At 39.9% G+C, this 27611-nt stretch overlaps 1 protein-coding gene across 7 annotated transcripts; it reads right to left on the bottom strand.

The window, feature by feature from the left end:
• Positions 1-19668: 19668 nt before the first annotated feature.
• Positions 19669-23203, bottom strand: LOC114320791 (putative inactive poly [ADP-ribose] polymerase SRO5). Of its 7 annotated transcripts, none has more exons than XM_082920563.1 (7): positions 22991-23203; positions 22763-22834; positions 21959-22577; positions 21266-21507; positions 21036-21154; positions 20841-20936; positions 19669-20135 (listed from the first exon to the last, which is right to left on the bottom strand). In XM_082920563.1, exons 3-7 carry the CDS (start codon positions 22528-22530, stop codon positions 20088-20090), a joined length of 1077 nt encoding a protein of 358 aa, XP_082776689.1. In that variant the 5' UTR covers positions 22531-22577; positions 22763-22834; positions 22991-23203; the 3' UTR covers positions 19669-20087. The 7 variants fall into 7 exon arrangements, with proteins under 7 accessions (XP_082776689.1, XP_028123657.2, XP_082776688.1 ...); XM_028267856.2 differs by having other exon boundaries at positions 20841-20951; positions 22991-23137; XM_082920562.1 differs by having other exon boundaries at positions 20841-20951; positions 21959-22557; positions 22991-23137.
• Positions 23204-27611: the final 4408 nt, after the last annotated feature.

The raw sequence follows: 27611 nt of genomic DNA, 5'->3' as shown, positions 1-27611 counted from the left end.
TCGTTGGCATGTATGAAAATATCTTATTCACTTGCATTATTTTATATAATTTATTATTATTATTATTTATTTGTACGACATTACTTACCACATTCAATAAGAATTTTTTTTCCCTTTCGTTGGTCAATTATGAAAAATTATGTTTATATAGTATTACTGAAATAAAAAATTTTAAAATAAATAAAAGTGTTATAGGGTATACATGGATCGGATTGATCCAATTTTAGAATAAACTAGAAACCGAATTGTAAGAACTGATTCTAAAAAAATTAAAATCGTAATCAAACAGTTAAATTGCGAAACCAAACCCAAATTGAACCATAAAAACCGGTTTGATTCAATTCGATTTTACGGTTCTAGAAATTTTATGTAATAATAAATATGATATATATTTTATGTTAGTAAACAAATTAATGATAATAATTTGGTTAAATTGGTTAAAGTTTATCAATTTCACAATTAAGGCTGTGGAGAAGTGGCTCGGAAATACTCTTTGAATCCAGTAGGACACTTGTGATCCTCAGCTAGTCACCTAAAAAGGAATGAACGCTCCAGTCGGGAGTGCCGGAATTAGCACTCCGACGGATAAGTTAGTGTATACTCTCTTGGTTGCTTATATCTCAAGTTAAACTTATTTGTTCTCACATGCCTCTTTTAGCTGGTGCTCCTCTTATTTATAGTTATCCTCAATGTTGATGGTTGCGTCAACCTTTCGTCCAATGAACAATCGCTCATTAGGCTATCTCTTCACATTTGGCCCAATCTACAATTGATACAGAGACCGATCTGGATATTCGGCCTCTGTTCCTCGGGGCTGGCGCCGTATAGTACATGATCTAGTTTCCTTCTTTATTATATTCGGCTATCCTACGTAATAATTTACTCGGCCCCCACAATTGCCCCCCAAACAGTTAGACGACATGTTTGGTTTTGGACTTAGAGGGTCAAAAAATGCAGCGGTTTCTCTTATTCCAATGCAAGCGTCAGAATGCCTACTCTTTTTAGGCATGATTACAATTTTCCGCCCCTTCGTACGCTTCATTCATTTAATACAAATTGAAACCATGTTGTCTCTTCGTTTGTATGCTTTTTCGAATGCACAAGGTTTCCCGTTAGGTGTCAGTTTACCTCCCCCGCTTCACGTCCTCTGCAACTTCTTTCTATTCTTCATTGTCCTCATTTCTTGTTAGTTCTTTTCTCTTCCATTTCAACTCATTTTCCTTGTTTGTTTACTGTTTAGAGTGTCCATTTTACCTTTTATGATGGCAAAACATCTGAGAGCCCTTCTTTCGGCGGAACGAGTCTCTGGTTTCCATCGTTATTTTTCCATTCCTGACGACGTCCATCTGTCACTCTTGGCAGAGAACGTGATTAACATAGAGAGGACTGACAAAAATACAATCGTCTTTCCTCTCCTGTCAATTGCTGAGGGGGAAGTCCGTTTCCCCCTTCATTCACTTTTGAGGGCTGTCCTTCGCCACTAGGGTTTAATCCCTTCTCAACCGAACATGAATTTTTTTAGAATAATAATAAGGATTGTAGAACTAAACCGGCGCCTTAGGCTTAACCTTGGAATCCCTGCCATTCGACATTGTTATGCCTTGGCCAAATCCACTGGTCGGTAGTGGCGCTACTTCCTTAGGGCCAAGGACACTGACCATCATCTGGTGACAATGCTTGCCAGCTCTGGTAAGCGTATTGATGATGTCATGGTCGTTGTTCGTGGCAACTAGGAATTCGGCGAGGCGAAGATCGTCAAGATCCAGTGCCTAGGCGAAGAGGTGAACTAGGTTGCCGTTTAATCCCCCACGTGTTTTTATTAAATATTTACTTGGTTCAACTTCTGCGTACTTACCATTTTATCTATGTAGGAAACGACTTGAAAAAAGTTCTCATTTTGCCAACGAAGCTGAACTCACGCAGATCAAAGCCACACTCCAGTTCTTCAGCCGTCCGAATCTTTAGAAATAGGGAAGGACGGCCCAAATGCTTTTGAGATACAAGCCGACCTACACTACCTTTTCAACCACCGATAATATTCTGATTCCGAGGGGTGAACGGCACCTTACAACGCTTGTTTTTCCCAGCTTCAAGAACCTTAGGCAGATTGGTTTTGGGGCATGAAACTCAGAGTTGGCAGACGAACAAGTAGTCGAAGGGGTCGCTGATTAGCCGAATCAACCACTCTAGGACAGATCTGACGGATCAGAGGAAGAGGTTGACGCGGCACTAAATTTGGCTTTTGAAGAAGCCAGCCTTAATCCTCTATCCACTTCTGGCCGAGCCGACGTATCCTTCAAAGACATTTTCACCGACTTGGGGGACCTACCCGGCTCGTATCCTGACAACATGGTTGGCGAGTCGCTCACTCAAATGGCCAGGCAGAGGAATGCCGAGATGATGGTTGCCCGTCGGAGGGCCGAGGTCGAGCGAAATGAACCTCCGCTCCCTCCACTCGTCTTTAGGGAAGAGACTGCACCTGCTCCCGTTGAGGTGGTTCAGACTGATGTGGCCGATACGAAGCCTATGGTCGTTCAACAGGACCAGGTGGAGCAAATGGGAGAGAAACATCCGGCCGAACAAGAAGCCGGTTATTCGGAAGACCTAGTGGATAAACGGTCACGAATGGAAGAGTCGGACTTGGTCATGTCGTTTATAATACAACCAAGGGTAAGGAGCACACCGATTGCTTCCGATGCATCGGTTGTAAAAGACCCCGCTGTGGCCTTGAGCTTGGCCTCCTCCATTTCTCTACCGGTTGATAGAGCAACCTTTAGGGCAGAGCACGATCTATTCTCCATCGCATTAGCCGCATAGTTGGCGATGTTGGTACGTGATCTTTGTAATTGTGCAAAACTAATCAAAGAAAATTTTATATTGGCTTACCGATTTCTTATTTTGTCGGCAACGGGAAGGATAGCGGAGATTGGCCGTCGCCAACGTGACACTATCGAATAGATCGACTTTCTCACGGCCGAAATGGAAAACGAGAAGGGGAAGGCAGCAGAGGCCTCTCTTAGAGCCGAATCTGAGGCCATGAAAAAGGAGACAGAGAAAGCAAAGGCCGATGCCGAAGGAGATCAGGCCAAAGCTGCTGACCGACTGAGATTGGCCACTGAGGAGAGGGCGAGTACCAGTGAAGAAGCGCTCAAACTGGCCAACAACAATTGCCAAGTTGGAGGCCGATTTGGAGGAGTTAAGGAGGGCGATGGCGAACACTGAATCCAAGATCTCCAAGTCATTCCAAGCTGGCAAGGATGCGGCTTTAAAGAATTATGTAGAAGAAGTGCCGAAGTTCGAGAACAGGGGGTTCAAACACGGCTGGCTCAAAGCCTTAGCTGCCGCTAACGTGATATCGAAGCAGCCAATTCCGTACGAGTAGGTAGGCGTTGAGCCACTGGAGTCTGACCGTGAAGACTGACCTAAAGCAAGTATTTTTCGTTTTATTTTGGTATTCTGTGTATGTAGATTTTGTTAGACTTTGTTAGAATTTTGATTGTTTGTTTTTGTCAAAAGCTAACGTAGGGTAGTTTTCATTTGTAAAATGACTTCTGTTTGTACTCAATTTATGAATGAAAATTGCTTTTGCCTTTCTGCCTTGCTTGTGCCTTTCTGCTTTGCTTGTGCCTTTCTGCTTGATGAATGTGCTTGTTAATTGGCTAAGTAAGATGTAAAAACATGAAATGTGATGAACAAATTACTGACTTAATCCAGCGCAAAAATAACTGTATAGCACTACAACTTAGCCGAATATATTAGTGAATCTGCCCTTACTTCAGCAAGTTGATGAACAGGACCGCCGAAAAACGACAGTTCAGGGACTTGCTGGGGCATAGGAACGCCTTAACGCATGGCATTGATATCTAGGCCGAATAGATCGATAAATCTGATTGAAAAATCTGCCCTTGCCTCAGCAAAATTGAATAGGACCGCCTAAAAACAACAGTTCAAAGAATCTACTAGGGCATCATGACAATTCGGCGCGGAGCTTTGATATTTAGGCCGAATAAATTGATGAATCTGTCCTTGCCCCAGCAGGTTGATGAACGGGACCGCTTGAAAACGGCAGTTCAGGGATTTGCTTGGGCACAATAGCAATTCGGCTAGGAGCTCTGATATTTAGGCCGAATAGGTTGATGAAGCCGATTGATAAATCTGCCCTTGCCTCAGCAAAATTGAACAGGACCGCCTAAAAACGGCAGTTCAAAGAATCTACTAGGGGATCATGACAATTCAGCGCGGAGCTCTAATATTTAGGCCGAATAGATTGACGAATCTGCCCTTGCCCCAGCAGGTTGATGAACGGGACTGCCTGAAAACGGCAGTTCAGGGGTTTGCTGGGGCGTAACAGTAATTTGGCTAGGAGCTCTGGTATTTAGGCCGAATAGATTAATGAAGCTGATTGATGAATTTGCCCTTGCCTCACCAAAATTAAACAGGACCGCCTAAAAACAACAGTTCAAAAAACCTGCTGGGGCATCATGACAATTCGGCTCGGAGCTCTGATGTTTAGGCCGAATAGATTAATGAATCTGCCCTTGCCCCAGCAGGTTGATGAACGGGATTACCTGAAAATGGCAGTTCAGGGGTTTGCTGGGGCACAATAGCAATTAGGCTAGGAGCTCTGATATTTAGGCCGAATAGATCGATGAATCGGCCTTTGCCCCGGTAAGGTAATGAACACGGACCGCCGAATTAATGAACAAGACCGCTGATCCACATCAGTTTGTGGCGCAAAGTATTGAAGAGAACGCTTTAGGAACACTACACGCGCGATTAATAAGATGGGTGGGGGATGTGTTCATTTATGATCCATATTGGGTTTGAACTAGATGTCTAGAAGGCTATTTTTCAACAGCAGATGAGAAGAGAGAACACTCGCGGAGTTGGACACACAGATGAATCGAAATGGCGAGCCTTCGCGCACAGGGAGTAGGACGTCGAGGGAACGTGAAAAACGCCTGTCCCCGCGTCAACAAAGTAGGTCACCCAGAGGGAAAAAACAGCAACAGGGCAGCTCCCCTCTACCATACTCGAGAGAAGAGACCAGTGCGACACCACGCCCGTTGAGTTTTACGATGTTTGTGGGGAACAAACAGATGACAGAAGCAGATTCTGTTGTACACGACCCAAATGTGGCGGCCGAGTTTCCTCGATAAATTTTTCCACTTAAAGTTCAACAATCGATGGTCGATCAACCTGACTTCGAAATGTTCCGAGAGGGCATCCATGGAGCGGTGAAAGGGTTGTATATCGCCTATGAGATCGGCATGCGCCTTCATGCAGCACAACGGGAGATAGAGCAGAATGATGAATGCATTTGAAACTTAAAAGCTCGTGCGGACAAGGCTGAGCACAAGCTACGGAAGGTCAAAATCGCCGAAACACAATCGGCCGGCCAAGCTAACCCAATTGTGGTAGAAATGGTGACCCAACGACTCATAAGTCATGCTATTGCCGATCGTGATATGGCAAACATGTTTGCAATAAAGACGGCAAGGACCAGGGCTTAGGAAAAAGGCTTCCATGATAGCCAAAAAGTTGGGATACAGAAAACTAAGGAAAATCTCGCCGAGGAGGTCTGTCGATACAAGAATCGTGGATTCAAGCACGGAAGGGTCAAGGCTCTCCAAGCCGCAGAGGCGCTCCGGGCAGCGGGCGTTGATTCGGCATCACCACTATATCAGAGTCATCTTTTCCCTTTGCGGCTTTCGAAGTTGAGAAGAGTGACAATGAGGGAGATGCCGAATAAAAGTAAACATGTTGTAACGCTCTAACATAGATTGGGAGCAAATTATGTATTATCGATTAATTCAATGAAACATTTTATTTTAAACGTTTGTGTGTTGTTTCAATTTATGTTTATAAATTCGGTATGATCATCTTTCATTTTTCGCTAACTACGTTTATGCGTTTTAATCATAATACACAAAAAGCACGCCGAATTCGGAGGCATTTTTCTTGGCCAAACTCGGACCGATCGTGTCTTGCAAGGATTGGGCTTCGAATTTGGGGATTTTATCTTGGCCAATCGTGAGATCCATGAAGGGCGCTCCGAATCCGAAAACTTATTCGGCCCAAAAGTGTCGTTCACTGATGGGGCTCCGAATTCGGAGGCTTTTATCTTGGCCAATCGTGAGATCCACGAAGGGCACTCTGAATCCAGAGACTTATTCGGCCTAAAAGTATCGTTCACTGATGGGGCTCCAAATTCAGAGGCTTTTATCTCGGGCAATCGTGAGATCCACGAAGGGCGCTCCGAATTCAGAGACTTATTCGGCCCAAAAGTGTCGTTCACTAATGGAGCTCCGAATTCAGAGGCTTTTATCTCGGCCAATCATGAGATCCACGAAGGGCACTCCGATTCCGGAGACTTATTCGGTCTAAAAGTATCATTCACTGATGGGGCTTCGAATTCGGAGGCTTTTATCTTGGCCAATCATGAGATCCACAAAGGGCGCTCCAAATCTGGCGACTTATTCGGCCCAAAAGTGTTGTTCACTAATGGGGCTCCGAATTCAGAGGCTTTTATCATGGCCAATCGTGAGATCCACGAAGGGTGCTCTGAATCCGAAAACTTATTCGGTCAAAAAGTGTCATTCACTGATGGGGCTCTGAATTTGGAGGCTTTTATCTTGGCCAATCGTGAGATCCACGAAGGGCGCTCCGAATCCGGAGACTTATTCGGCCCAAAAGTGTCGTTCACTGATGGGGCTCTAAATTCGGAGGCTTTTATCTTTGAACTAAAATTTCATAGAGCGAAATAAGAAGTTGCATTAAAATAGTGAAAGCTGTACACGGTGAATAGTCAAAACAAGTTATCATGCCCCACAAGTCGGGTTAATGATAAAATTTACACAAATGCGTGGAGTTCCAAGGATGCGACAGGCTTCTCCCAGACATGTCTTTGAGCCGATATGCCCCTATTCTCGCGATTGAGTAGATTTGATAGGGGCCGTCCCAGTTAGGACCCAATTTTCCGTCAGCCGGATTCTTGGTTGCGGAGAGGACTTTCTTCCGAACCAATTCTCCTGGCGTATAGCGGCGTAGCTGAACACGTTGATTATACGACTTAGCAAGCTGCCGCTGGTACCGTGCCACGGATGCAAGGGCACGGTCTCTTCGTTCCTCAATCAGAGTCAAATCCAAGGCAAACATCATGTCGTTTCGGCCTATATCAAAAACTTTCGATTTCAAGGTTGGGAGGCCAATCTCCAAGGAGATGGTTGCTTGGGTTCCAAAGCATAAAACGATGAGACCACAACACACTCGACAATTCTTCGACCCATCTGCATTTGGCTTTCTCTAGCCTCTTCTTGATGCCATCCAAGATGGCTTTGTTGGAGGCTTCAGCTTGACCATTGCTCTGTGGATAAGTCGGGTGGGAGAAATAGGACCGGATACCATACGTGCTGCACAATTCTCGGTAGACGCTATAATCAAACTGGGTGCCATTATCTAAAATGAGAGCTCTTGGAATGCCGAATCGTGTTATGATATTCTTCTATACAAAACGCCTAACATCAGTATCACAGATGTGTGTTAGTGTCTCTGATTCGACCCATTTTGTGAAGTAATCCGTCGCGACAATTAAGAATCGCTTGTTTCCTGGGACTCGTGGCAATGGCCCTATGATATCAAGCCCCCATTGAGCGAACGGCCAAACCATTGAGCGAACGGCCAAAGACTGGTGATTGAGCTCAACTCCTCGGCTGGCAAATGGGTTAACGGGAAAAACTACTGGCATTGTTCACATTTCTTAACGTAACACTCGGCATCAGCTCTCATGGTCGGCTAGTAGTACCCCTGTGTTACAGCTCGATGAGCCAAAGAACGCCTACCAGAATGGGCACCATAACTACCTTCGTGTATTTCAATCAAGAGTACTTCGACTTTATCCGGATGAACGCATTCTAGGTATGGACCAGAAAGGGATTTTTTGTAGAGCTTTTCTTGCGGATCTAAGTAATATCTCAGAGCTTTGTTTTGCAGTTTGTGCGCTTCTTTCTTGTCCGTTGGGAGCTGTTCAGAAGATAGAAATGCAGTGATGGGGTCCATCCAACTTGGACCTGATTCTATGATATTGATTTGAATTGACTCTGATGGGGCAATGCTCGGCTCAATGATAAATCCTACTTCAATTGTCCGTTTAATTTCTGAGTTGATGGCGGAGGCTAGACAGGCCAGGGCGTCTGCATGTGTGTTCTGATCCCTGGTTATTTGATTTAACTCATGATGGTCGAATTTTGCAAGCAAAGAGTTGGCCGTTTTCATGTAAGTTGCCATACGGTCATTTTTGGCGGCGTATTCCCCCTTCAATTGGTTGATGACTAGCTTTGAGTCGTAGAAGATAAGCAAACGCCGAGCACCGAGGAGATGTGCATTCCGCAAACCGGTTAACAACGCTTCGTATTCGGCTTCATTGTTCGATGCTTCAAAGCCCAGTTTAACAGCCTGCTCGATTATTGCCCCGTCGGGAGCCATGATCACTACAACCGCCCCGCTGCCACGTTCGTTGGATGCTCCGTCACAATACAACTGCCAAATGTCCCCCACATAAATTCTCCAGTTCGGCTTAGGTTAAATTTGATCAGACTTAAAGTCGGCGAGGCATCCAGTGAATTCGGCCACAAAGTCGGTGAGCACTTGCCCCTTGATAGAGGTTCTAGGCAGAAATTGAATATCATACTGGCCGAGTTCGAGAGACCATTTTGAAATGCGCCCTGATGCTTTTGAACTACAGAGTACTGACCGGAGGGGGTAGTCCATTAGTACCCCAATGATATGCCCCTGAAAGTAATGCATCAGTTTTCTTGCTGCCGTGACGAAAGCCAGGATGAGTTTTTCCAATGGAAGGTAGCGTGTTTCGGCGTCAACCATTGCTTTGCTGACATAATAAACTGACCGCTGTTCCCCAAGTTCTTCCTTTAACAATACGGCACTGACAGCTCGATCGGAAACTGCCAGATATAAAATGAGCGGATCATCTATCGGAGGAGCTGTCAAGAGCGGAACTGACCGGAGGTAAGTCTTCAAACCTTCCAAAGCGGCTTCGCAATCGGGGGTCCATTCAAAAGCTTTGCCTAATGAAGGGTATGAAAGAATTGCCGGCAGCGATCTGTGGACCGACTAATGAATTTGTTGAGTGCGGTGGCCATTCCCATCAGCTTCTGAACCTCTTTGACCGACCGAGGAGAGGCGAGCTCTAGAATTGCTGTGATTTGCCTCGGGTTGGTGTAGACGTCCCCGAACGTCCCGGGGGGGGAGAACCCCCGTTCTGTTCGTTTTGGGCTCACTACAGTTCAGGACTCTCAAATTGTCACATTTCTTAATCTGAACCAAAGAGTCCAAATCCGGCAAATCGTTTTGAAAAACAGATTTTTGTAAAGAAGTGCCAAACATGGACTGCTTTGCCAGATACAGAGTTGCCACCTAAATATTTTATTTTGGGAGAATTTAGGAAACCCTGACTCGTTTGCCTAAGGTCACGTGTCCGTCATCACCAGAGTTGCCTTGGCTCAGGAACTTGGGTACGATTGGGGAAGGTCAGCTATGAGCACCCCCTCTCGCCCGATCCGAAGATCGGCCTCTACTAACCATGATATCTTATTTTGAAAACATTATGCGTTCTTATTCCGGTTATTAGCCTAGATTTACTATGTGATGCGCACAGCACAAAAGTATAGACTGGATCGCCTGAATTGGAACAAAACATTTCATGTTTGTTTTGAAAATGGTCTGCTACTCGTAAGTAGGCTAAAATGCAGATTTTGCCACCTTCGGGTGGGCATAGAAAATATGGTTTTGCCACTATCTAATGGGCTTAAAACTCACAGTTTTAATGCATTATTCCAATTCAGGTAATTCAACCTTCACCCACAGGCATCCAAGCAGTTATATCATATAAGCAAATAGTCTCATGGTAAGCATGCTTTCATGACAACACTCACACGCATGCAAGGATGCTAAAGCGAAAAGACTTACAGAGTACTCCAAGCCAAAACAAAAGCGATGTTAGAAATCCATGCATGGTCCTAATTATATAGAAATGCCTAATGCAACACATGCAGGAATGCAACTGCAATAGGCTCGGCTATTCTAAAATGACATGTGAAATGCTACAGCTAACACGTATTCAATTTGGGATTGAAATACAAATGCAGTTAGTATGATGCGCCGAGCCCGGTGCATACAAGACAAATGTATGAATGCACGCATGCATAACATAAGGTATACTAATTTAAATATGTCCTAATACTAACCATCGAAAGCTGGTAAATAAAAGGGAAGAAAGAAGTGGGGTTGGAAGACATACACACACTCACACACACTTATTACACAATTGCCCTCGCTTGGAGGGTCCAAAAGAATAATACAGTCTGAATAATGAATCAACTATCCTACCTAATTAATTATTACAGACCTTCTTAATTAATTAACAAATTAATCACAAAAATAATTTAAATGTGAAGCTAAAGAGACTGCCGCAGCTTTGCCTCGAAATGCGCGAATGATACATGCTTGACTCGCCCGGTCGAAAACTCGCTGCCATAGCACTGTTGCCTCTGTTTACATTGCCTTGCTCCTTTGAAAATTTGCACAAGTCCCAAGGATGCTTCTCTGAACACTGAGGAGCATCACCGACCAAGTGGGAACACCACCGGCCGAAGGGAATGGTCATCGACCATTGGTTGAGCCACCGGCTAATTGCATTTGGTCGATCGGCACTCCAAGTAGCCGGCTGGCTATTTCTTCCTGCAATTGACAGCAGCAGAGGGCAAGCAGTGTATGGCATGGAATTTTCAAGCAAATGTGAGCATGGCTACACTCCCCATCATGCAATGGACTCAAGGGAGCATGACCATTGGCCCTCGGGCCATCAATTATGCATTTTGATACATGATGGCCTAAGAGGCCAAGTTTGTCATTCAATGTAAAATGCATGCAACAAAAGAGATGAATGCCAACACCCTATCATATTGAGATCAAGCGCGTCGGTGACCGAGGATTGAGACGTGTTACATCACTTGGAGTACGAACACTCTCAATCCTCATGCTTGGTTTGACACCCCAAACCAAGCAATGCAATGCATGTATACAAACATGGCTCAAGAATGCAACATGAGGCTAAGATGCAAAACATGCCAAATGCAATGCAATCTATTATGCAAGCATGCAATGTGCTAATCATGCAAGTGGAAATACAATGCAATTTAACATGTGATGCAAACATGGTACAATGTAAGCATGCAACGAAAGGCAACCAGTCAAACAAACAACTATGTACAAGAATGGACTTAGACTGAATGGGAGGCCTCAACCACACCCTAAAACAGTGGCCAAAAGGGTCAAAAATGGCACAACTTATACATGCAAGTATGCACACACCAAGGCCTATCATCTAAGCATGGAAGGAGACAACTCTAAGCATACTTAAAGGCAATATGCTTGGACATTAAACAGTCATGTTAAACTCTGAAAAGTATGCAAAAGATGACACCAAGACATGCTAGGGAATGGATGCAAAATAGAAGGTATTCAATGCCACAAAAGAGAGCATTGCTCAACACCTACCCCAAGCAAACATGGCATGAACTAAGCAACCCAAAACAGAGTTTTTATGCATCAAAATATGCCCCAAAACCCACTGATATGGCAGCCCCAAAAACTTAAATACATAAGCATGCACAATGCTCATTTCAAGGCACAAAAGGACACCTCTTCAAGGCATGAAAAGGGTGATGGATACAAGCATAGGAACATGGATTAGGGACTGAAATGGCATGTGAAATGACTCCAAATCATTGAAACAACCCAACTAAAACATGCTCATGACTCACACCCTTAAGGCTCACAAGCCAAAATACAAAGGGGCTATACCAAACATGGTAAATATGATCAAATAAGCTCTCAACAGACCTTAAGCATGGTAAGACATGGCTAAGAACTTCACAAAGTTAGGCCAAAACATGAGAGCATAGTAGGTTAAATGCATGATACACTTCTAGGCATAACGGGGGAATACAAAGCAAGTATCTTATGCATGCAAGGGACCTTTAATCTGACCAAAAACAGAGGCATAATATGACCCAATAACACCCAAAAACCTTTGGAGTGAAGCCAAGAACAACTAATCATACATGCTACGCTTATGGGCCAAAAATGCAAACAAAAGAGAGACCAAGGGAGAGGGGTGTCCCTTCCTTATACAATACTTCAAAACCCTTTCTTCACCACTGAAAATCCACTAGATTTCAGTGGTGAGAAGGCCAATACACAAAAGTCCCCAAAGCTTAACAAAACGAGCACAAAAAGGGCCAAACAAGGCCTAAGAGGGGGAGATCGACCCCAAACAACAAAATGACCTTAATGAAGTATCTTAAGCATGCAAATACAAGACTTTTTTCAGTTATACACAAAGCTCAAATCAGTATGCAAAGCAGGTCAAAAGCTAGTGCAAGGTTGAGGAATCTAAAGCAAAAGTGTTACTCTTGAAGAACATCTCAAGAACAGTAAGTCCAGCCACCTTCTTCTGATCAAAACCATCTCAAAACCTCAAGAATAAACCCTCAACACCTCCCAAAGTCGAAGCATGGTGTAATGGTGTGTGTTTTAGTGCAAAAGTAAGAACAAATCACCCTTTTAGGCCCTCAAACACACACAAATGAAGAGAGAGAGGGAGATATAGAGAGCGAAGATGTATGTATCAGAATATATATGTTCTAGGTCTGATTTTGCTGAACCAAAAACAAGGAGAGGGTTTGTCTTCTTTTATAGACCCTCAAAGGTGCTAAGCTTCCAAGAGAAGCTAAATAAAAGGATCAAGGCTTCTTCAAGAAGCCAAGGCAAAGGAGCCAAGACTTCCTGAGGAAGCTGAGGCAGGGTTCAAGCTTCTTGAGGAAGCTAAGACAAAGGTCCAAGCTTCTTCAAGAAGCTAGACCAAAAGGGTGCAAAAGGGGCAAAACAGCCATAGATGTGCACGGGGGCAGGGTTTGTGCATTCCAGCTGGCACAGTTGGCATGCACCACACCTGAAAAAGGCAAAAAGGTGGTACCGGCCAGAAAAGGAGGCCATCGGCCAAACAGGTGGTCGGTCGGCCACACAAAATGCCGACCGGCCAATGGACTATTTCACCAATGGCCGGTAGCCTCAAAACACGGCCGGTAGCCTCAAGCCATGGCCAGTGGGTATCAAGGGTAGCTAGCAAGCTACTGGTGCAAAAACAAACAAGTCTTTGGTGTAAAACCAAGCACAGAACAAGCAAGTCGAGAGATGCTGAGGCAAGGCACGTAGCCAAGACCTCCGGAAACTTAAAACAAACACGAACATGGATGATCACCGAGTGTTCAAGCGGTGACGTCCAAGTCTTAAGGACGGTCAAAAATGAGGTGTCTACAGTTGGCTTCGATTCCGCGGTGGTTAACAATGTAGCCAAAGAATTTGCTGGATTCGATGCCAAAGGCACATTTGGAAGCGTTCAACTTCATTTTGTATTTGCGAAGAATGCCGAATGTCTCTTCGAGATCGGCTAGATGAGTTTGCTTTTCTTTGGATTTGACTACCATATCATCGATGTATACTTTCATAGTACGGCCGAGTTGCTCTTTGAACATGGTAGTGACTAGTCTTTGGTAGGTTGCCCCCGCATTCTTCAGCCCGAAAGGAATAATCTTATAGTAATAGGTTCCTCTCGGGGTGAGGAATGTAGTTTTGTCTTGGTCCTCCGAATGCATGGCAATTTGATGGTAGCCCCTGTATGCATCCAGGAAGCTCATACATTGATGATGTGTCGTTGCATCTACAAATTGGTCAATTCTGGGAAGGGGAAAACAATCTTTGGGACAAGCTTTGTTTAAGTTCGTGAAATCCACACAAACACACCAAGTTCCATTTTTCTTCTTTACAATCATAGTATTCGACAGCCATGTAGAGTAAGTTATTTCGCGGATTGCCCCGGCATTAAGTAACCGGTCAACTTCTTCAACAACAGCAGCAGTGTTCCACGGCTGACGATCAGCTTTTCTGAATGATTGGCTTACATTTGGGGTCAACGTTTAATCGGTGCTGAGAAACAGATGGATCCACCCCCAGCATCTCATATGGTGACCGTGCAAATACATCAAGGTTACCGAGTAAGAAGGAGACTAGCTGCTGCCTATCGGCTTTGTTTAGGGAAGCGCCGACCGTGAAGAACCTATCAAGGTTCCCGTCAATTTCAACTCGATCCAAATCTTCGGTAGCCTTTCCACTTGGAAGCCGCCCAATATCGTCGAGGCTCTCTCGATCCGGCACCTCAATAGAATTCACTTCCAGCTCTCTTGGTGTCTTTGTGACGAGAAGATAACATGCTTGTGCCGATTTCTGGGAACCACGAATTTGTTCAATGCCACGTTCAGTCGGGAAAGTAGTTGATGACAGGTGCTTGGCACGGCCTGCATGGTATGCAGCCAAGTTCGTCTCATGATAAGATTATACGGCGAAGGAAGCTTGACAGCCAAAAATTCCACATCCACTGATCGAGAGCCTGCTCGAACTGGTAGTGTGATTTTGCCCAACGGATATTCCGGATTAGCGTTGAAGCCGAATAACAGGTAATGAGGTGGAGACAGGTCCGACTCAGTGAAGCCGAGTTTGACGAAGGTCTTGTAGTACATAACTTCCAAAGTGCTCCCCTAATCAATGAAAACATGCTCAACGGTGAATTGGTTTACGCGTAGCTCGATGACCAAGGTATCAATGTGGGGGAGCGTCACGCCGGCCAAATCTGAATCATCGAAAGTAATACTCGCAGCTTCGTGGGGCCGTTTCGCTGGTATGATTTGCTTTTGGGGGTTAGGATGTGACTGAATTGTATGTACGGTGGATGTCATCGGCAAGTTGTATATCATATGGATTACACCGAATGGAGGTGAATCCTGCCGTAGAGCAACTGTTTTGGTTGAGTCGTTCTTTCAGACGTGTTGCTTATGCCGACCGTTTTGTACCAACTCCTCAAGGTGATCCTTTAAAGCATAACAACTTTCAGTATCATGATCGTGGCCTTTGTGATATTCGCACCGCCTATCCCGTCTCCTTGTGTCGGGAGGTCCCACCATCTTGGGTGGCCATTTGAAAAATGGCATATGTTGTACTTCAGACATAACCGTGCTGATCGGCTCTGACAACTCCGTATATTTCTTGTCCGCGCGCCTTATGCGCTTGCTATCCACTTGAAGTTGTTCATTAGACCGGTGTGGACATTGGTCGTTTGATCGGCGCGAATCTCGTCTTTTGTCTCGTTAAGTCCGATTTCGTAGTTCAGGGCTCCATGATGGTACATAATTTATCGGCTGAACGATTTCAGATGGGGCCATCTTGTTGGCCTTGTGCCTGGCTTTGACCCGCAGGGCGTCATCTTCCACTTTGCAATATTCCTCGACTCTCTTCATCAACGACCAGACTGTTTTGGGGGGCCTTCTGGTTAAGGAGCTGCGGAGGGCACTATTAGGATGTAACCCCATTTTAAAGGCGGTGATGGCCATGGAGTCATTACAGGCATCATCTATGAGATTAAAGCATTCCTAATAGCGCCGAATACGCTTGTAGGGTTTTCCCTGGTTGGATTTGCATTGCCTAGAGAGAATCGGCCTACTTCGGCTGGACCTCATTGGTGCTGAACCTTGCGCTGAAGGATTTTTGGAGTTGATAAAAACTCTTAATTGATGCCGGCTCCAATTTATAGTACCATCTAATGGCCAAAGGTCCCAAACTACTCGAAAATATTTGACACATGAAGGCCTCGTCGTCTGCATGTAGCGTCATGGCTTGCTTATAATGATGGATATGATTTGTGGGGTCCGATTTTCCATCGTATAGGGTGAACGATGGAGATTTGAAATTTTTGGGTAGCACTGCCCTTGCGATCCTTCGAACAAAGGGGTCATGTTGATCCTCTTCGTCTGAACCATTTCTTCGTTGCTTATTCCGTGCACGCGGACTTTCTTCGAAGGAACTGGAGGTTTCGACTCGTCCCTTCTTTTTTGGATTCTGAGGATGATGAGTCAGAATCACCGTCACTATCTTGTCTCCGAACTCGAGGTCGTCGACCATCCTTTCTCAGAGGTTGTCCTGGATCTTGACATGCAACTTGTTAGGATTTTGCCACCTCCAAGGCCAAATCCTGTCGAAGGCGCTCGTTCTCAACGATCATGTTTTCCAACCTCTGTTCGTTTTGCTTCGCCTGATCCATAATCGCTTGCATTGTCTCATGTGCTGATGTCGAGGGTGAGGTCTGGGCAACTAAGTCGAAGTTCAAGGTTCTTCGTGGGCAATGGTCTCGGGCCCAAGCATGTTGCTTGGAGTGGTTTTGTCTCATCACGTAAGGTCATCAGTGACTATCGGAGGATCTTCTGTTACGCCCGCCATGGATATGCTGGAGTATTCCCACAGGCGGCGCCAATTGTAGAGAAGTGGTTCAGAAATACTCTTTGGATCCAGTAGGACGCTCGTGTTCCTCAGCTAGTCACCTGAAAAGGAATGAACGCTTCGGTCGGGGGTGTCGGAATTAGTACTCCGACGGATAAGTCAGTGTATACTCTCTTGGTTGCTTATATCTCAAATTAAACTTATTTGTTCTCACATGCCTCTTTTGGCTGGTGCTCCTCTTATTTATAGTCATCATCGATGTTGATGGTTAGGCCCACCTTTCATCCAACGAACAATCGCTCATTCGGTTATATCTTCATATTCGAACCAATCTACAACTGGTATATAGGCCGATCTGGATATTCGGCCTCTGTCCCTCGGGGCTGGCACCGTATAGTACATGATCTAGTTTCCTTCTTTATTATATTCAGCTATCCCACGTAATAATTTACTTGGCCCCCACAAAGGTTAGTGTGCAAATCTTATAAGAGACTTTTTATATTTTAATTTTTACATATAAAAATATTTAAAAAAATAATAATAAATAAATATGTCACAATTCGATTCGAAACCATAGCCAAAGCCTTAGAACTAGAATTCGAACCAATTTAAATGATTCTACCATTTTCAAAACCAGAACCGAAACTAATAAAAATCAAATCAGACCGATGATTTATACTAGAGTGGATTAGTTTACTGGTTCCGCCAATTTTCTTATACACCCCTAAAAAATATGACACTCGGTCTGGGCCGAATCTATTGTACAACTCCACAGCCCAATTATATATATATATATATATATATATTTGAAAATATGTATTGGAGTGTTTATAACTTCAATTTATAGTTTATGAAATAGAAATAATAATATATAAATTAAATTAAAATTAAATAATTATCTAAAAATTGGCATGTGAGAGAATATCTTATTGACCCAGATAATTGTGGTTGCTCCTGCAAATCATAAATCTTTATAGACCCGTTTGTTTTCAGAGGTAGAATGGAGGAGATTGATAGTGAAGGGATTGATAGTGAGGGGATTAAATAAAATTATGTTTATTTTTATGATAGTTGTTAGTGTAAGGATTGTTAAATTATTTTTATATAAAATAATAAAATAAATAAAAAAAATACAAAAACATTGAACATTAATGTTTTAAAAAAAATGTCCAACATGTAAAAAATTTTAAAAAAATAAAAATAAAATAAAATAATTTCAGAAAAAAATAAAATAAATAAAATCATGATTTTTACTTAACAAAAAATACAAAAAATTAAACATTAATGTTGAAAAAAAAATACCTGACATGTAAAAAATAAAATAAAAATAAAAAATTTCTAATCCGCTGGATTATTTTTCTAATACCAAGTCCTGGAGGCCCATCCGAATTCCATCTGCAAGGCCTATCCTAAGCCATTCGGCTTAACAGTCTCTTCCTCAACTTTGTAAACAAATAGCACATTAAATGGGATTCACAGCTATCTTAATGCCAATCTTCCTCTCATATCCCAAAACAAACGGGACCATAGGGTTATCTTCATAGGGTTTTCTTTAATTCGGATCCAAACTCAATGCCCAGTTTGAGCAAAGAATCCCTGCTATGTTAGGATGCTTGTAAATTAATAATTTAGATTTTGTTTGCATACTTACAAATCTATTATTAGATTCAAACAAAAATTTAGACCAAATATTTTATAGAGTAATGGATAAACAAAATTTAAAAAATTAATTTGTAAAAGGTGCCAAATTGGCACAATTTGAGAATCGGGACCGTTCTTTCTAATCCATGCCTCGATAGGAGAGAAGTGATTTCATGCAACAAGAAATCGTGAGCAAAGTGGAGCGTCACATGAAATGGAAAACAATTATTGAATTAGTGATTTCACTCTTTGATTTTTATCGTAACGGTCAGGCAATGTAAATGTTTAGAAGAAAAGCAAAATATTATTTCAACAGTGTCGGGACTCTAAGTACCCCCCACCTCCACGTGGAGGTTATGAGAGCAAGATTGAAAAAATAAAATAAAATAAAATTGAACCAATCAAAAGACAGTAAAGATGGTGGGAGTCACCCTACTAGAGGTCTGGAGCATTTTCTATATTATTGTGAGTTTTGTAAGATTGAAATTTGCGAGACAAATTGTTGAAACTTGTGCTTTATATAATAGTACAAACATATATGTAGAACAAAAATTGGTGATGTCTAGATTAGTTTTAGTGGAGTAGGTGGAGTAGGTGTAGTGAAGTAGGTGGAATAGGTGGGTGTACATTAACAGCCCCCCTCAAACTCAAGGAGGATAGAAACTAACAAACTTGAGTTTGAAGAGAGTAACAAAATAGGAAAGTAAACTGATAAAGAAAATAAAACAGGATAGGAGACACGGTATGGTCGTGTCAGACCGTTGTAGGAGACACTTTATGGTCGTGTCACACCGTTGGAGAAGATAATGTCTGGACAGTTTACGAGGTCATGCCGGACCGATGTAGCAGACACTGTGTGGTCGTGTCAGACCGTTGTTGTAGAAGCTAACCGGAATAAATGTCGGGACAGTGTACGGGGTCATGTCGGACCGTTGTAGAAGCTGACCGGAATCAATGTCGGGACAGTTTACGGGGTCATGTCGGACCGTTGTAGAAGCTGACCGGAATCAATGTCGGGACAGTTTATGAGGTCATGTCGGACCGATGTAGAAGCTGACCGGAATCAATGTCGGGACAGTTTATGGGGTCATGTCGGACCGTTGTAAAAGATTGTGGTGGTGCACCAAGGGGTGAAAATTAAGGAAATTAAGGAAATTTGGGTTTGTCCGGCGGGTGACCAAGGCGAGATTGCCGCCCGCCGGTGGAACGAAAATACTAGGTTCTTAACCTAGCTCTGATACCATGTAAAAATAAATTGATAGAGAGAGAATAAATTGTATGTATTATTATTGATATTATTGATTGTTGTATTGTATGTACATTATATAGGAGATGTGGGTGGAGAGTGGAGTAAGTGTAGGTGTAGTGGAGTAGGTGGAGTAGGTGTAGTGGAGTAGGTGGGTGTACATTAACAGTTTTCAAAAGCCATTTTTTCCCCCCCCAAAAAAAGTTAAAAACTAATTTGTTAAAAAAAAATTTAAAAAGCGCTCATTATTTTTGTATGTTTTCTCTTTCTTGGATCAAAATAATTTCTGAAAATTTTAAAATATTTTTTTTAATGTTTGTCAAATTAATTTTTATTTTTTAAAATTAAAAAAATATATATTAAAAGTAAACTAAACATGAATAAATGGAAACATATTGTATTCATTCATCACCAACAACAAAAAATTGTTCTTACTTTGCTATTACAACCACCCATCTTCTTCCAAAAAAAGAAAAAAAAAGTACTCCCTAAAATCAGAATATAGCTACTGTAAAAAAAAAAAAAAACATCAAAAGCAAAGCTTAATTAACCATCTACTGCTGCAATAATATATATATATATATATATGTTTTTTTGAACTGAGAGAATATGTAAATTTCATACATTGCCATCTCCTATGTTTTTGACTCATATCATATTGTTCTCTATTAGCCGATATATAACTGTATCACTGATACTGATATATATTCTAAAACTGTTATTTAAAACCATGATATGAACACTTACAACAACGATCAATTCATCCGCCATGCCTTCATTGTGGGTTTTTCCCACATCATCGGTGAAATGTGGTTGAGTCATTTTTTGGCAAAAAATCAGGTCGCTGCAACATGAAACATATATATTTCTGAATCAATATGGAGCTTGTGGATATGGAAAAAAATGCAAAAAATTAATCAAATTGTTCAAACAAAAAGGCATCAACAAAATATTAGCAGAGGATTTTTGTGACATTGTATTTGTCGAATAATTTAAAAATCTCACTGCAACAAGCTTCAAGAATGTATAAAAATTGTTTACCATTTTTGAATTATTTTTTGAAATTAAGTGGTTTTTTTGAATTGTGTTTTCAAAATATGACTTTAAACTCGATTTTGTGCTATCAAAATTCGATTTCATACTCAAAGTCATGTTTTCAAAATATGACTTCATAAAACAAGAAAGCATATATATGCATACTGGGTAGAATTGCTCAGTTTCTCCTAGTGGCATCACCTATTACAATTCTTTTACGCACATAAGAGCCTATTCAGAACATAAGTTTCCATATACCCAAACACAGCAAAATCTATATAATTTTTTGCATTTTGTAGACTAATAATAATAATAATCCCATCTTCCCCCAACCCCACGCGAAACTTCAAACACCGCAATGGATTAAGAAGGGGAGAAAAAGAAAACAAATGAAATAATGCAAGGCATTCAAAATGATTTGAGCACCCAACATGTTTCAAATTCATCAAAAAAAGAAGCAACCAACCATATGTTCCATTGATAAAAACACATATTTTGTTTGAGGAAGCCATACCTTGCCTCTGAAAGATTTGATGACAGCACTTAACAACTCATCTCCTGCTATCTGTCTCACTCGCTGTATGAATTCATGTCGCGCCATTTTTTTTTCCTGAAAGGCAAAATTCTAGAAGAGGGTTATGAAACTGAAAAGGAAACATATAAAGGGTATTCATTTACATTGCCACAAATGCCTTGGATTGTTACTTACTCTATGATGAGCATGATACTTGGAAATTAAACTAATGGCATGAGTAGGTAAGAACTTAGAAAGTACTGAGATCAGAGTAGAAAATGGCATCCACGGCGAAGTTGGTATCCTGTGCCAACCTAATCAATTTGAAAACACAACCAAATGAGTGTTACAACTTGACCTAATTGACACCAGGAGTGTTATAACTTGACCTAATTGACACCGGGAAAGAAAGTCAATCTACTCACCTGTTGATGGATAAGTAACTCTGAAACTTATGATGTACTCTGGCAATATGTGAGTATTCACGTGGGTACTCCACACTATATACTTCTTAGGAGATACAAGATTGTCGACGCCAGAATCAAACTGCTCAGAACTCGGATGAAACTGTTCAGACCCGGGATGGACAAGTTCAGTGTTCCCCAAGATAACGCGACAAAGCAACACATGCCTTAACCCATCTTCATCAACAATGGAAGATTTCAAACTGTGGATGCAAATAAATCAACAAGTTACATCTCTTCTTGTAAAGCACGATAGTTTCCTGATAATTATCTATAGACAAGCCTACAAAAATCAAATACCTATTAGATATCTGTGCAACAATTTCTATTTCGGGGTTCACATATAAAAATTGAAATCAAAAATGGATTTATCTCTTCTTTTAAAGCATGATAATTTATTGATATTCTCCATAAACAAGCATATACAAATTAAATACCTCATTAGATGTTTGTGCAACAATTCCTAATCCGGGGCTCACATTTACTCATGATAATTGAAATCGAAATGGATACATTACATTACACTTGATAAAAGACAACAATCATCATATATATTGACAAAAAATAATGAACTATCAACTATATACGTGCAAAATGCATTCTGACTTAAAAATGTTCAGTGCTAATTCAAAAAATGCTATGAATACTGCTTACCTATCAATAGATGAATCATCGGGAGAGAGATAGATGCCACAACCATACAATCCATTGTTCCCAGCACCCCCACAATGACCAAAACCATGAGTGATAATCTTGCCAATCTCATCCTTAGAAGCACCATACCAAGCATACCTCAAATTCGCATTACCGACACACTTCTTCTCCATTGCGCGGGCAAAAACATGAAACGATTGAAGCCTAGCTTGTCCTAGAAAGCTAGAACAAGAATTTCTGTGGATTGAAACTACAGAGGTATGCATTCCGAGAGACCCCAAACCCGAAATGAATTTTCGGTTGATGAACTCGTGCAACTTATCATCTTCAGGAACTTTGATTAACCCATCACCAAACAACTGAGATTGCTCAATGTTTGGTCCTGATATCCCACTTTCACAGTCTGAAATTGATTGATCTTGATCTTGATCATGATCATGATCTTCACTACCAGAAAGTTTAAATTCTATGTTGTTAGAAGCTAAATCTCTGAACCCATTTACATATCCATTGGTAGTTTCCAATGGAACAGAGAACAACCGACATTGATGTCGACTACTATCAGCCTCCATTGATAGAGAATTAGAGAGAAATTGAATCTAGAAATCACAGAAACAAGCTTGAACCCAAAATCAAAGAAAGAATAAAATCAAGGTTCAGGGACTTTGGATCAACAAAAAAAGAGAAACCCAGATCAAATTGACCATCAAAACGTGAGAATATAAAATCAAACTCTACGCGGAATTGAATTCTAATTCGTTTTTTGAGTGGAAGGAAAAAAGAAGAGAGAATTAGAATATTTACCGAACCAATCCGCAAGAAAATCAAGTCCAGTACACATTTCCAGTTGTTGTGAGGACTATTCCAAGCCTGACTCTGCAAAATTAGATTCAAACAAAAAAAAAAAAAAAAAGAAAAGAGATTCATGAACATGGAACCGCCATGAATGAATGAAAAAGTTTGAAATATTGAATTGAAGATGGACAAAAGTCTGTTTGAAAGTTGATATACTTGAAAACCGAAATCAATTACCAGTATGATATTTACTCAATCTACAGATATAGAGCATTTTATATGCATATATATATATATATATATATATATTTGTATGTATTTAAATTGAGAGTTGCATTGGAGAACAAGTATGAGAAAATGGAATGGATATCAGAAGTTTTTATAAAAACGCACAGAAACACCGCCTCACGTTTTATTTGTTTTTTGGGGGGTTAGTAAATTACATTTACCGCCTTTACATTTTGCCAAAATTTTCATTTAAAACCTCCCCTCTCATTTTTTTGACTAGTTTGTTTGCATTTTGATAATTTGAATAGTTCAAATTATCAAATTTAATGTGTAGATTATTTATATAAAAAATTAAGCCTATTGATAGATATGTGATCTATTTACATTTGTATAAAAAAAAAAGAGTCTATTTTTTAAATCACATTAATCATTCATTTTATTAAAGAGAAATATGATTCGATCATGTAACTGTCAAAATTCGATTAATTTGATTTTTTGTATCAATGATTTGCATAACGTCTTATAATTTGAACAATTCAAATCACTAAGACAAATATAGAACTGTAGAAGCTCGCCCCTTTAGTCCAAAAATAAGATTAGAGACAAGTTGCTTCCATTTTAATTTGACTTTTATTTAAATTACAATAAAAATCTAAAAATTACAAAACCGAATACAACCATATTTCCATGACATAAGTTTCACATCTAGGTGCGAAGATTATGTTTGATTCAGTAATTGGTTCATATTTAAGCAAAATGACTTAATTACATTTATTAACACATTATATATACTTTTTATTAAATTTTATTTTTTTAAATATATATATATATATATATATATTATTTACATGATCATAATTAAAAATAAAAGTAAAATTTTAATAAAAATATAAGAATAATGTTATATGTATCAATTAATGCACACATTAGTGTACTAACAGATGATGTAGCATCATTTGTATGATTTTAGGTATTTGTAACTTGCATAATAAATATGGTCAATAATAATATTATAACATTAGTTAATACACTAATATGTACACTAATTAATAAATGCATCACTACCGAAAATATAAAAATAATATAAATGTAATTAATTATTATTATTATTACTATTTGTTAATACTCTGTGTGTGTAAATTAAAAGTTCAAAACTAGTACTTCATGGGCAGGGTGTGAGCGCAAATTGTTTTCCTTAGTAGATGGGATTTGCTTGCTGGGGGCGGTCGTTTTAATGAGGCTACCGTGGGCGGTTAAAGTAACCTCTCCTGTCCTGTCCGGAACTTTGTGAACATTTATGAATTCTCAATTATACCTTTCCTTATCTTCAAGGAGCCTCCCTGTGATATTTTGAGAAGTTAGTAAAGAATTAATATTTTAATTTTTTTAGTTTATTTTATTTTTTTATGAATAAAAAATATGAGAAGTGATATAATTTAAAATAAATAAAAAATTAAGAGCTAGCTTTTTTTTTTTTTTTTTTACTTTCCAAAAGACCACCCTCTATAGAAGCAAGCTCCTAATAATTTTTTTATTTAAAAAAACAAAAAAATTCTCTCCCAACTCAGAGTTTATCAATTAAATAATAAATAAAATAATAATTGATTGGTGTTTATAATACACGACTCTTTTTTTTTGGAGGGGTGTAAAATATTTTTTTATTGTGGGAATTTTTACCCTATTTAGTGTAATTTTTAGTGGTAAATAAAAATAAAAATAAATACCTTAATAAAAGTAGAAGAAAAAATGATTGTTAAGAAGATAAGAACGAAATGGTTTTTATTTCAATTAGGAGCGCACAAGACATCCAAAAAGCCCTAAGAGATCAATCTAACCTTGTTTGGAAACAGATTTATTTAGTAATTTTTTAGTTTTTTGGTTAAAATGTGATGTAAAAAAAACTAGTACGTTTGAGATATTTTTTGCCTTTTTACGAAAAAATGTGCAAAAAATAAAAAAAAAAAGAAAAGAATATTTGACTTTTTGGTATGGTTTGTTGGCTTTCTGATTTTTTTAGTGACTTTTTGACTTTTTGACTAAAAAAGTCACTTACCAAACGAGACCTATGTGTTGAGTTAATCAAGTTTTGTCAATGCATTGATTTGGTTTTGGGCAAATTACATATACACCCCTCCAGGTTTGACAAAATTACAGATACCCCCCTGAGGTTTGAGAAATTACGAATTCCCCCCTGAATGCTATATTTGCATAAGAAATTAGGGGGTAATTTGTTATGAAATATAAACCTCAGGGGGTAAATTGTTATGAAAATACAAACCTCAGGGGGCGGGATGTAATTTCCGAAACCTCAGGGGGTATCTGTAATTTAACCAAACCTGGAGGGGTGTATATGTAATTTGCCCTTTGGTTTTTGGGTCTAAAAGTAGAGAGTGTGGGGTTTCTCTCCTGTCCATATAAGATTGCAGGGTGTTATTAGGTTTTTATGGACCCATCATGGAGCCCATATCGTTACTTTGAACTATTCAATGTGTATGACTTGTTGAATATTTCATCTAAATAAAAAATTATGTTAATAAGATATTGATAGTCACTTGATCATATAAAATTTATGTCAACGCTACGTGTAATTTTAAAAATAAATTGTTAATACAAATATGATATGATCAAGTGGTTATTGATATTTGAACAATATGATTTTTTATTTTTTTTTTGTAAGAATAAAGTATTCGATAAGTTTTACATATTGAATGGTTTGAAAATCATAGATGTGAACTTTGTATTGGGCTCAAAGAAGCCCAATATCACCCTCCCATTGGTTTTTTCAACTAGGGAAAAGCCTTCTCCAAGTGGAAAACCCTATTAGATTGATTCCGTTCATGGATTAAGCCATAATCCAAACTATCTCAAAACCCAAATTTATATATATTTTACACTATTTTATTTATATTGAGATGTCTCTATATATATGGTCAAAAGCAAGTACTCAGATGGGTGTTGCTTTAAAACCATTTTATTTGTCAGCTAAATAAACGCTACATTAGATCTTAGAAGTTGTTGAATTTACAGTATTCTTAAGTTTAATCAACATGTTTGGTTCTAGAAAATTGTGTTCACTTTTTAAAAAATTACTTTTTTATTTTCTGTGTTTTTTATTTTTTATATTTTATTTTTAGTGAATTTTTTAAATATTTTATGCAACTTTCTTATTTTTTAAATGCACATAATCTAAATATGCTTAAATAGGTATAGGGTAAATTACACTGACACCCCCTGACGTTTGGTCCGATTATATTTTCATCCCTAACATTCTAGAAATTACATTGGACCGGTTAGAAGAATTTTGATGACATAAGCAAAAGAAAAGTATAAGTGATTGAATTGTCCTTTGGGACCTTAAAAAGTCATTTGTAGCCTCATACCTTATTTAAATTTACCAATATATCAAAAATAAAAGTTCATTTACAACAGACACTACACCATTCCACTTGCATTTGCAGTTCATTTACCCAAAAAGTATGGCTTGTGGTACCCTACTTAAAACAAACCCGGTTGGTAGCTCAAAAATTCGTGGGTCGAATGGGTCGAAAGATCAAAACGACGTCGTTTTGATCTTTGTATTTTTTTATTTTTTATTTTTTAGCAGAAGGAAGAAGAAGACGAGGGGAGGAAGAAGGAGGAGGAGGGGAGGGGAGGGGGCCAACAAACTCGGGGCTGAGGTAGGGGCGGAGGTGTGGCGGCGAGGCAGAGGCAGAGGCGGAGCTGAGGCGAGGACGGCGAGGCGACGAGGACGGCGAGGCGACGAGGACGTCGGCAGAACCAGCACCCCGTCTCCCTCTCTTCTCCTTCTCCTCTCTTCTCTCCCTCTCTTCGAATTCGACCCAAATTTAGACCCACGAAATTCGAGCACCCACCCATTTTTCTACTTAAAATTACCAATATACCAAAAACAAAGATCTAATCACAGCAGGCACTACACTATTTCATATGCATTTGCAGTTCATTTACCTGCCAGATATGGCTTGTGATAGGTAAAAAGCACAAAAGGGTATTATAATCCACGTTTAGTTTTAGAAAATTGAGTCCACTTTTTAGAATTTTTTTTTTTTTTTCATGTTTTTTTATTTTAAGTCAATTTTTTATTATTTTGCGCTAATTTTTTTTTTTAAATACACCTAATGTAAATACGTTTAAAATGTATAATATTTGTGGAAAAAAAAACTTTAAAAATTCATCAAATACAAAAAAAATAATCCTTCGTAGCTCAAATCTTTCTTCCCCGAATCCCCCGTTTTGGGTAGTTTCTTTTTTTTTTTTTTCCTTCTCCTTATGTCTGAAACAGAGAGAGCAGAGAGAAGAGAGAAGAAGAGGAAGAGAAAGAGAGAAAGAGAAGAGAGGGGAAGAGGGAATGAAGAGAGAGAGGGTTGATCACTGCCGCCTCCGTCTCCGATCATCGCAGCCCGGCCTCCGATCTCTTATCTCCACCTCCGATCTATGTATGAGGATGATGTTTTTTTTTTTTTTTTTTTCAGATTTTTACATTTTTTTTTTTTGTTGATCTCTTTGTGGGTTTAGAAACTATACCATTTCAACATTTCAGATGTGATGATGATGATAATGTGTTTGGTCTCTGCTGTGTTGATGAAGATGTGTTGGGTGGTTAATGATGATG

Source organism: Camellia sinensis, chromosome 3, assembly GCF_055761805.1.
Source record: "Camellia sinensis isolate YWXY chromosome 3, ASM5576180v1, whole genome shotgun sequence".
In the NCBI taxonomy this organism is placed as follows: Eukaryota; Viridiplantae; Streptophyta; class Magnoliopsida; order Ericales; family Theaceae; genus Camellia; species Camellia sinensis.
Note: the sequence above shows the minus strand (reverse complement) of the source record. Positions and strands in the feature narration are given on the sequence as shown.